Source organism: Vipera ursinii (assembly GCF_947247035.1).
Source record: "Vipera ursinii genome assembly, chromosome: 4".
Classification (NCBI taxonomy): domain Eukaryota; kingdom Metazoa; phylum Chordata; class Lepidosauria; order Squamata; family Viperidae; genus Vipera; species Vipera ursinii.
Window position 1 is genome coordinate 22,210,789 of NC_139514.1, and position 12,027 is coordinate 22,222,815.

The window sequence follows — 12,027 nt, forward strand, 5'->3', positions numbered from 1 at the left end:
ATAGAAGGCAGATTTTGGGGTAATGGGGATGATAGCCTCAGGTGTTCCAAGTCAAAGTTTAGCAATATGAAGGGCTTTAAATAACATTTATACCACCTGTAGTCACTGGTTTATAACTATTGACACGTTAAATCTGGTACATAATACAAAAAAGAGAAACTCAACGTATTTAAATTTTCTTCTATTACTTTGTTTTTATGATTATTCACTACCCGGTAACACAGGTTTCAAAGGTTTGAATTGAATAAAAAGCTTGTCAAATAATTATCCCCAATGTTTAAATAATAATAGAATAGGCAACAGGCAGTTCTCTTTGCAGATTTGGAACTGTTACATAAACGTAAATGCTGTCTTCCTTCTGCACTTCTACCTCTTGAAGTTTTTGATTTTCCCTCTGCTCTGGAACAGTTTTGAGTATTGTTCAGATTTTGTAATTATAATAATAGCTACTTATTGTGCTAACATTTTGAAAACAAACTTACGTATACAGTAAACAGAAGGTCCTAATGGAAAAACAGAAACTAGAATTTTTTAAAAAGCAGAAATTAGATAATGCTATAGGTGGGCAAGTGCAAATAACTTGGGAGGAACTGAGTGAGACTTTAAAGGTGGCAATTAATCAGGTAATGCTGTCCAGCTCTGAATATAGCAAAATATTTAAAAAGTTCTCATTTTATTTGTAATAGTGCATTGCAGGAATAATTAAAATCTAAACAGGTAAGCCATTTAGACTAATAGCCACTAGCTTCCCTATTCCTCCTGTTGTTTCATTTTCTTTGAGGCCATCCACCAGCAATCCAGAGTTTTGCACTTGCTCAGTTCCCATATCACAGTGCCTTTATTTTCATTTAGCAACTCAAAAACAATATCACTGACCTTAAAATGAAAACACCGCATGAGGTAATGAATGAACTTTTCAGCTCGCCAAGAAAGCAAATACAAAGACACCCAAACAGTGCCCTTTCCACATTCTTAATTCAGTGGGGGTTGGGGGAATAATCAGATTTTTCAATGAGGAGGGAGGTTGCAAAATCAGTAGCTCTTCTCAATCTAAAACAGCTGAAATTATTTTTCAACAGCTTAATCTGTAGGAATAAAACCAGCCTGGGAGGATCCCACCATTTGAAAATGGTCTCTCCAAACCCCTGCAAAATTATCAATGAATTGCAGCTAAATTAATCAGCTCAGCTGCAAAAGACATTAGCATGGGATCAGATGGGTAGGATTTATTTATATTCCATGTTTCTTAATCCAGTATAATCTCTGCATGAGGAGGGTTTGGTTTATTTGGTTTGACTTATGAATTGTGATTAATCTCAAATGAAAAAGCATCCAGTAAAGATATCCTCTAAACTGTTTAAACTTGCAAAAAAAATTTATCAACAGATATATTTTTGTTGATAAAAAGGATATATTTGTTCCTTATAATGTAGAAAAGGCAGGCTATCCTAAAAGTAGGGAAAGGATATTTCTCCATATAAAAAAAAGTATTGAATGTACAAATCATCAAATAATTGTAAATTATTACAATAATTTCTCTTGAATACAATTTTAGAGAAAGGAAAGTTTTCCTTAATATCTTATGAAGAAACATAGAAGCATATATGGAAATAGGGAATGTGAAATGAACAGGCAGGTTTCCAAAAAAGACATCACTGAAATCTGATAATGAATATACCCTGTAATATAATATTATAGAATATGAATAGAATAATGGCATTATTTAATGACACCTTGAAATATGTAGATGATAGCATTTGTTAGCCAAAGTAAAGATTTTAGATAAATCACTACGAAAGTGAAAATGTTAATATTAAAGACATGGTGAAAACAAAGATATTGTCATCCCAAGTGCTTAGTGAATCCATAGTAGATAGCAATAATTTTGGTTTTGAGGTTTAAGAATAGAAAGCTGAGCAGTGTGCTGAACAAATGAAAAGATTAATCATAGAGGAAAAAGCACAGGTAGTCCTTGACTTACGACCACAATTGAGCCCAAAATTTCTGTTGCTAAGTGAGACAGTTGATAAATGAATTTTACCCCATTTTATGACCTTTCTTGCAACAGTTGTGTTCATGTGCACATATGCCTTTACCCTCCCCACAAAACCTATGTTATTTTAATTACTTCGGAATATACAGAGGATTGTGCTATATATTCAGTAAAATTTCCTACTTAAATACAGTGCATTTGTTTGGCATAATTTTTCCTGTAACACAAAACATGTTAATTAGAAGGAGCTTGTTTTCTGCTGATTGTTCAGCTATTAATATGTTTATGCTACAATAAATTTTTAAGCAATGCTGTCTTCCTTATCAAGAAAAGTAGAAGGCTAATTTTGATTGGCTTCCTTTCTCACTCTATTATACTATACAATTTCCTCTCAAAAAAATCTGCTGTAGTTTTGTTCCTAATTACTTGCAGATGGTCAGCTAATTTAAACTTCCCATCTGGCTATATTCAAGGATAAAAATCTCTTGGTTATGAATACACCCTGATGAACAGATTCCATCTGTTTGACTCTTCTTTACATATCTGTATCAGAAATGCTAGCTACTAAATGAAAGACCATCAAAACACTGATTGGAAGGAATCAAGCATTGCTTGTGCAAATTCTTATTTATACCAAATAGCTCTCTAAAATTTAGAGAGAGTCCAAAAAAAAGTTTAACATGGAATGTTATTAACATGTTTTTTCCTAGCATTTTAAGGATTTTGGAATTGGCTTAAAGAAAAGACATGAATTTTTTTTTTAGCATTTTTGGCTTTGGGTATATAATGTTTGAATGAAGTAATAAGTTCTCCTTCCTAAATAACCTATGTAATACAAATATGGATAAATGTATTCCTTTTATTTTTCTACAGAATGGAAAACTGTGGACAAAAATTAAATTGGGGTATTTAATTATACAAGCAATTCATAAAATACAAATTTACAGTGTGCATTTTAATCAAGTCCAGCCCCCATTAAAGATATGCTCACGAGCTTGCTATAAAACCAACTTGAATTTTCCAAAATCATACGACCACTGAGTTGTTTAGTCAGATAAAGCTGTTAATTTATTAAATACCTTAATCTTAGACATGTAAAAAATAGACTATATATTCCCATGTACACTGAACTAGGAGAAAGCTTCCTTGGATAATATATCCTTTTGCTTAGGTACATAAGAGAATTAAGACATATCTAGAATATGAGCGGTGGCTCAGTGGGTTATGACGCTGAGCTTGTCGATCAGAAGGTCAGCAGTTTGGTGGGTTGAATACCGAGTGCCGCGTAACAGAGTGAGCGCCTGTTACTTGTCCCAGCTTCTGCCAACCTAGCAGTTCGAAAGCACGTAAAAATGCAAGTAGAAAAATAGGGACCACTACAGTGAGAAGGTAACAGCATTCTGTGCGCCTTTGGCGTCTAGTCATGCTGGCCACATGACCATGGAGACGTCCTCGGACAAGCGCTGGCTCTTCGGCTTTGAAACGGAGATGAGCACCGGCCCCTAGAGTCGGAAACGACTAGCACGCATGTGCGGGGGAACCTTTACCTTTTAGAATTTTTAAAAAGTCGGTATTTCAAGGTAGTGTGTGACTTGTATATTGCTATAGCGTGGCCTGTTTCGGCATCCTGTTGTGTGAATCCTCTGCTTTTTTTAACACGGTCTATAATTTAGCATTATATATGAATCTGCATAATAGCTTTCATTAGTAAGGTAAGAAGTGGATGCAATGAAATGAACAAAGTCTTAATAAACTACTTAAGATTTATAAGGTTGCAAAATATTTGGATGTTGTTAGGGTTTTATTTTACTTTTTTGTGGAACATTCTCAGTTGTGTAATTATGACAGCATTTACAAATACAAATCTGAAATGTCCTCTGCTTAATTTTTAAAAGAGAAGTTTCCCGACACTATTTTTCAACTAGAAGTCCATGATATCAAATTATTTGAAATTATTTAGCATCTACCTAAACACTTTACCTACTGCTAAATCTGAATTGAATTTCTGCCCAAACTTGCTGAAAAATGTGCACTGGGGATTCAAATCACTCTAAGCCATTGTTTGTCAATTTAAGACATAGCAGTCTGATTCAATGTAATCAGAAACCATGGTATATAAATTAGTGGTTGGCTACATTAAAGCCTCGTATGTTGTGTGCATTGAGGAAAACCTCCAACTTTCAATCCATACAAGTCCATACTATATTGTATTAAGCTGGAGTCACACATTAGAGTAAACCATACTTGATTTTGGCGTAGCATATTGAATATAACCATTGTAGTTTGCAGGCTATGGTTTAACTATCCCAAAGCTGCTTTTCAAAAGGCAACTGAACTTTCTTAGTTTTTTCTTGAAGATGTTTCCCTTCTCATCCAAGTTTTTTTCAGTTTCGACTGAATAGTGGGGAATGGAAGATTTCCCCCCCCCCCAATCATCTGGTTATTAGCTTTCTCAGGGTCGTTGAGACCACTTGGGGGGTTTAATCTGTATTTGCGCTGATTTATCTGATTCAGGTGACCCTGCGGGTACAGATAAACCCCCCAAGTGGCCTCGACGTTTCCGAGAGAGCTAACGACTGGATGGTTGCAAAAAATAAAATAAATCCTTCCATTTCCAGCCAGAACTGAAGCAGCTTTTTGGATACGAAGCGAAACGTCTTCAAAGAAAAAAAAAGTCCAGTTGCCTTTTGAAAAATAACCACGACCTGGATGATTGAGAATCTCCATATAGACATTGGTTTAGAGCTAATTATGCTGGGTGAATCATTCAAGTGCTGGCTTATGTAACCCTCAGAGGTCGTCAACCTTAATCCTATACGCAAGAAATAAGATGCAGAACTACTCGCATTCACGCACTCCATCGGCTTGTCCCCACAACTCCACCCACCGCACTACTAAATAGTACAAACACCCCGCTTTTCTCTCTCAGCCTCACGAGTGCCCTCCTAAGAAAGCTGTCTAAAGCAGTGCCTGCTCCAGTTCAGTATCGTAACACAGGGGTCTTCAAACTTGGCCCTTTTATGACTTGTGGACTTCAGCTCCCAGAATTCCTCAGCCAGCGTATGCTGGGAGTTGAAGTCCACAAGTCATAAAAGGGCCAAGTTTGAAGACCCCTGTCGTAACACCTAAGAAACCCCAGAGCGTTTATTTCGCGGCGACTTGAATGTTCGCCTTCTTCCTATTTTCTTTAACTTGCTGCGCGAACATTGTCAGTTTTTTTTTTTTTTTTTCAGCCCGGGTCCTTCGGCGACCACTGACCATTTTTCAATCGGGCGCTTTTAGGAGGAGCGGATCGGATCAGGCCCCCGCTTCCGCCGCCGCCGCCGCGCTAAACCGGAAGGAAGGCGCGGAGAGATTTGGCGAAGCGCCGCCTCCTTTCTTTTCGGCCTTTGGGCGCCATCTTCCAGGTCCCCCGGAGGAGTTCGGCTGCTGCTCTTTTTTCGTCGGGTCCGGTATGCCGAGGGTCGCGGGAGGGGAACAGTAGCCCCGGAGCTGGTCGGAGTAGCGGGTGAAAGAAAACGTGGCTGGCTGAAACTCCGGGAGGCCGGGAGGCTTTTCAGAACGTGGCTTGGGGAGGCCCGGAGAAATAAGGGCCAGGCGAAGAGCATAGGGCAGGGGTCTTCAAACTTGGCCCTTTTATGACTTGTGGACTTCAACTCCCAGAATTCCTCAGCCAGCAAAGCTGGCTGAGGAATTCTGGGAGTTGAAGTCCACAAGTCATAAAAGGGCCAAGTTTGAAGACCCCTGCCGTAGGGAGACGAGCGGTGGGGGAAGGGCTGGGCTAGGAAGGTAGAAGAACGAGAGGAGGGAGGGGGTGAGCTTCGATCCGGGCCTAAAAACGAACTACCGAAGGGGAGGGGAGCGGCGGGAGGGATGGCATGGCATCCGGGCGCACGTGGCCAAGGCCCAGCGGGGTAATGGCAGTGCTTGAGGGCGGTAGGCCTGCTCTTCCTCCCCCTTCGGTAGCCCAGCGTTTGGGAAGACCATTCCTTCTCAGTCATCTGGGTCATCAGCCGAAGAAGCTTCTTGGTCCATGAGAAGCGAAACGTCTTCAAAGAAAAAAACAAACAAAAAAAGTCCACTTGCCTCTTGAAAAAGCACCTTCGGGACATAATAAAGCACCTTCGGGACATAATGCCGTTTAGTAACTTGGGCACGTGCTTTGAATACCGGGGTGGTGGTGGCCGGAGCAGGGGGAAAGAGAGAGAGAGATGTCCCCTTGCAGCCTGGCGAGTTAGAAATCACAAAAAACCTGCCTAAACGTGATCGGTGTACTGAGTCGGTCTGCGATCTGGCGTGGGAGAGTTGCGTATATTTTCCCCGAGAAGTTTTCATCTAGGTTTCTCTAACCTGGTGCCCTACCAGATAAGTTGGGATGTGGCTTATTTTTGGGGGGGGGGCGGGCATCAGTTGGAGAGCATTCCTGCTAGATACGCAAGGACGTTATAGGTGGTAGGTCTTGGGAAGCGATCTGTCGCATCTGTTTTAACTTTTTAAGAAATTAGACTTAAAAATATGGAGGTACTTAACACGTAACTCCGCGATCTTTTGCGTTGCTTGTAGTTTATGTTCTCTTGCTAATATAAAAGGGCATTTGTTCTGGATTGAGTTACAGTAGTGTGGGGAGAGATTACAAGAGGAAATTTACATATCCTAGGTCAGGGGTCAGCAACCTGAAACAGTGAAAGAGCCACTCTGAACTGGTTCCCTCACAAAAGGAAAAACTGGGAGCCGCAAAAAATGTGTGCACATGCGCGCATACGCAGAACAGGCTTTGACTGAAGAGTGGAGCCAAGGCAAGATATGCACCTACCCTGCATATGTGAATTGATTGGTTGAACTTTTTTAGTCCCACTTTTTTTTTTTTTTTTGGACTGCACATGGCAGAGGACTGGGAGCTGCAGGAGATGGCTGAAAGAGCTGCATGCGGCTCCGGAGCCGTGGGTTGCAGACCTGTGTCCTAGGTTATCACATTCCAAAAAGACAAAGCTTAGATCTTTGAAATGTTTTTCTAGGACCTAAAGGCTCCCTCTTCTTAAGGTACAGGCTACATTTGCAATCCTTTGCTTGTAGTCTAATATAATTAAATTGGAATGGACATTGCTGTTTTAATTTCAGAAATACTTTGCTCTTGTTGCATTCAGCTGTGTCCTAATTATTACAATTCTGGTGTACATCAAAGGAACTTCAATTGGATTACTAAAACAAAAACTTTTCCCATACTTGCATTTTATTAAACTTTGTGCTCTTTCAAATTATTGAATTGGAGAATATGGGATGGAAAAAGTTAAATTTTGTACAGTGTAGTTTGAACAGATAGTTAACATTTGAGACACTTGTTTTGTATACTAGCATTCTGTCTGCTGGGGACAGAACAACAAATGTCCAGGGTATTGAATAAGGGAAGGTTGATCTAGTGTTGGCTGTCACGAGCAAATCCCATGTGTGTAGTACGTCCATCTTAGCTGAGTAAATAAGAGAGAGTGTAAGTCTGACTTTACAATAGTCTCTTCCTGCGTTCTGAGAAAACCATAAAAAATTGCCCAATTAAGTGTAGGGGCCCTTATAAGAATTTAACTGTCTTAAAAGGATTTTGTGTGAAAATTGTATATTATAGTCGTGTGCAGTAACAAGGAAGCATCGCTATTTTAGTATTTACTAGAAATTCCATTTAAATTTAACAGTTATCTTTATATTTCTTTTTTCTGAATTGTTATATAGTGATTGTTCTTAGTGATCAGTCAAGATGACAAACACAAAAGGAAAGAGGAGAGGGACTCGTTACATGTTCTCAAGACCCTTTCGCAAACATGGTAAGTAATATTTATTGAGCCAGTTAAATTTAATAAAATGATGGAAATAAAAATGTTGGTTGAATCCCTACCTGTGTGGATTATACAACATGCATTATAGTTAAGGAATACCAATATCATAATTTAAAGTTCACCATTAAGTTTGTCTAATGCCTACTGTTGATCATTATTGGGGGAAAGATTCTTTAATTCTATTTTTAATCCTTAATAAGGGATTGGGGTATTAAAATACATGAAATTAATTAAATATAAGTAATTGTTGCATTTTTTTTAAAAAAAGGTGTTGTTCCTCTTGCTACCTACATGCGAATCTATAAGAAGGGTGATATTGTTGATATTAAGGTATGTTTCTTACCTTAAAAATTACTTTCCTGAAAATAAAATTAGGCTACAGAGCTCTTATTACTTTATTAAAGTAAAAGTGTAACACAACATAATCTAAAAGGATAAACAGTTGTCTTGAAATTATATTGCTGAACTTTGTGCATGCTTTTTGTATCCTTAATATTTAATTTGTTGTATTAATGTTTGTCTTATTTAATAAAAATATAAAAAGATGCAATTTTTAAAAGTAAAAATTACGTGGTCGTAATGGAGCATCTGTAATCAGATGTGCAGTACTTCACTTGAGATTATAGTTTTGGTTCTTGAAAAACTCTAGTGATATTTTTTCCTAATGTGTAAGTTTAATCAAATGGTCTCATCTGTGCTGAATTCTTCGATTTTGTAATGATGCATTACATTATTTTAATGCTCTGGTGCTTGATGATGACTCTCTCCGATGATTGCAATAACTAAAGCAAACTGAGCAAAACATTTCACCGGCACTGAAAGCAAACCAGAGACCTTATCTAGCTCTCCAGGAAACATAGGCCTTCAGATAAAATAATAAAATTACGATAGGGGTTTATGCTGGTTTATAATGTAATAAAGATTTGATATAGCGATTAGTAAGCTATGTATGATTCATTGGGTTCATAAATTATGCCCATACCATTCACAATTTGGTGGTTGTTGAATACAATTACTGGAAGATTGGGGTTCAGTTAAAATGGAAAATAGTAGCTGAGTAGGTTACCTAGATAGTAAGTTTGTTCTGGTTTGACTAGAAAAGCTTATACTGTGGAGGCAGAGCAGGAATTATATTAATGAATTTAAGAACATAGGCATTCAGTTGTAAATAATTCATTAATGTTCTTTCCCAAGATATTCCCAATAAACATTCCCAGGCATTTTTATAACCATTTATGGTATAACGTTCTGTACTAACAGGGCACAGGAACAGTTCAAAAAGGCATGCCCCACAAATGTTACCATGGCAAGACTGGAAGGGTATATAACATTACTCAGCATGCTGTGGGCATTATTGTGAACAAGAAGGTTAAGTAAGTGCATTCCTTGTTTTTGACTTTATTCCTCATTACTGAATATTATTATGTTAAAATGTGTCTGTTTCCCCCTTCACTTTACCAGTTAGACATTTCTTGTCTTAATTGGTCATTCAGAGGGGGTTACAGCAACTATCCTTTTAAAACCCAGCCAGATTATATTTAATTGGCTTGGATCCTGTCAGAGGAAACAGATGCTGAATCTCTTCTGCAACAAAATGTAGTTTGGGAATGTCAAGACAATAGAACCATACTGACTTGATCTCACTGATCTAGTTTTGGTTATTAAAAAAGAAAATGCTAAAACTCTGACTGTGCCTGTATCTTTTTTCTCCTAGAGGCAAGATCCTTGCTAAGAGAATCAACGTGCGCATCGAACACATTAAGCATTCTAAGAGCAGAGACAGTTTTTTGCAGCGTGTGAAGGAAAATGAAAGAAAGAAAAAGGAAGCAAAGGAAAAGGGCACTTGGTTTGAGTTAAAACGCCAGGTAACATTGAGAATATGTCTTAAGTAGTCGGTACTAAAGCAAATCTAAAGTTACTTTGAGAAACACTTGGTATGTAACTAGGCAAAAATGTTGAGAGTTGTTTAAAAAGTTATCTCTGTCAGATCACGCACAAGGGAGAGTTTGTTGACATACAGGTAGTCTTCAACTTGAGGCCATAATTGAGCTTGAAAAGTACAGTCATTAATCCAAAACCAGACCTGATTTTTAAGTAATTTCCATGGTTGTTAAGCTAATATCACAGTTAAGCAAATCAGTTTTCCCCAATGGGCATTTTTTTGCTAGAAACCAGCAAAAAATGTTGCAATTTGTGGTTAGGTGACTGGGATAGTGTAAATGGCTGTAATTATGAACCAGTTATCGTCCAAAGTGCTGTTGTGACCAGAGTGTGTGTGCCTCATAACTTCAAAAGCAGGTCATAAATGGCTCTGGCGAGGATTTTGTTGTAGCTTTGAATGGTCATTAAGTGTCTGGTCGTAAGTTGGGAACTACCTGTAAATAAAATATGTGTTTATATAGTACTTAAATGTTTAGTTTATATAGTGTTTAAATGTTACTGTTACAGTTTTAATCTATTGTCTACTGTCATAACAAGCTAAATCTGAAAAAGATCAAAGGCACGAAGAGTAAAAAAATGATTTTAAAGTTGTCAGTCACCTTATTAAGAGAGCTAGCTTAATTTGTCAAATGTAAAAGACTAAATTTTTTTTGTTTTTGCTCTTAAGATATATTCCTAATTTTGAGGAAAGACAAGTTTCCTAATAATTAAGTGCTCTATAAAAAAGCTTTTTTGATATATGTTGCACTATTGTAACTCACGCTTCTTTTGTATTCTTGTTTACAGCCTGCACCTCCAAGAGAAGCTCACTTTGTTAGAACCAATGGAAAAGAGCCAGAGTTGCTGGAACCAATTCCTTATGAATTCATGGCATAGTGTGTATGAACAAAATAAAATACCTTGAAAAGGACTGAAGTACTTGTTTGTGTATTCAGAATTATTATTTCTGAATTGAAAGTTCCGTATTCCTATTTACTATATATGTTATAATTCAGCATACAATTAATTATGGGCAGAAACTATCACCTAAAAGACAGCTATTTTTCTGTGAACCGTGAATTACTTGTCTGTTAATACCCTGCAATTAGTTTTTATATATGCACAGGAATAGTCTTACAATTAATCCCCAGTGCCTTTTGAATTAAAAATACTTTAGAGAAAGAAAATACTGGAATTATAAATCTAAAGAATGTGAAGTTTATTTTTAAAAAATGCTGTTTCTGTTTAAATTGTTTCTGACAAGTAGCATATTTCTCAAATTCTTTTCTTTTGGTTTGCTAATAAGATACTCTCCACTCTTAATGATTTGGCACTATGACTTTCTGTTGTTTCCACGAACTACTAAAAATGTCTCCCCTCTCTCTTCCTTACTCACCAATGTCGGGGAGTCCTAGTAGTATGAATTAGGCTTCTATGTTGACCCTGAAATTCAAATCACAAGTGTTAGTAAAAATCTGACTTGAGAACTACTAAATGGAAGATGGTTCACTTGTATTCTGTACTCAAACATTTTCACTGATGAACATGAAAAACTCACAAAATAGTTTTATATGCTTTTTAAGTCGTAACACAATGGAATGAGATTGACAGGTAGAAACAAGCCCTGAGAAAATGAATACATTTTCTAATTTTAAGAAAAAATGTGAATAAGATATATGTGTTATTATAAGTTAACAAGCGTGAGATAGTGTTACTAATCAAATAATAGATCATGTACATCTATTATGCTTGGTATCTAATGTGGCAGCATTGATTGATAGGCCATCTGGGGACAGAAGATTCCTCTCCTTTGTAGTAACATTCAGACAAACTAAGCCAAGCCAAAAGTGGCAACATGTATTAACTTACCTCAAAGTTAACTGAGGTTAGTACTTTAATGGGAGATTCCCAGGAAATGTTAAGGTGGGGACTAGAATACAAAGTAAAAAAAAATATTCCAGAAGAAAACAGTAGCAAACCATTACAGCTGTCATAACAGGCATTTTCATAAAGTTGAGCTCAATTGGAATCTACCTTTAAGTAGAGTTAAGCTGCATATGTTTGGCCTGATTCATGCTGTATATGATGTTTGAACCTGCTGATGATGCCTTAGTGATGTGTATATAAGCCAGGTATTTTGACTGATTTCTGTACATAAGGCAAATCGTCTTCACACAAATTTCAACTTTTTTTCTACTGCAAGAGAAGAGATCTTGAAACTCTTTGAAATCAGGCAAGCTTCATACTACTGCAACGTTTGATTTCCGTAAATAATTAAAGTGCAGGTCT

At 37.2% G+C, this 12,027-nt stretch overlaps 1 protein-coding gene across 2 annotated transcripts; it reads left to right on the forward strand.

Moving 5' to 3' along the window:
• The first annotated feature begins 5,256 nt into the window (after positions 1-5,256).
• On the forward strand, positions 5,257-10,677 carry RPL21 (ribosomal protein L21). 2 transcript variants are annotated; one of them, XM_083361876.1, is made up of 6 exons: positions 5,257-5,445; positions 7,715-7,806; positions 8,087-8,148; positions 9,079-9,191; positions 9,533-9,683; positions 10,546-10,677. In XM_083361876.1, the coding sequence occupies exons 2-6, from the start codon at positions 7,740-7,742 to the stop codon at positions 10,633-10,635; spliced, it is 483 nt and encodes a 160-aa protein (XP_083218002.1). In that variant the 5' UTR covers positions 5,257-5,445; positions 7,715-7,739; the 3' UTR covers positions 10,636-10,677. The 2 variants fall into 2 exon arrangements, with proteins under 2 accessions (XP_083218002.1, XP_083218003.1); XM_083361877.1 differs by lacking the exon at positions 5,257-5,445 and adding an exon at positions 6,422-6,442.
• Positions 10,678-12,027: the final 1,350 nt, after the last annotated feature.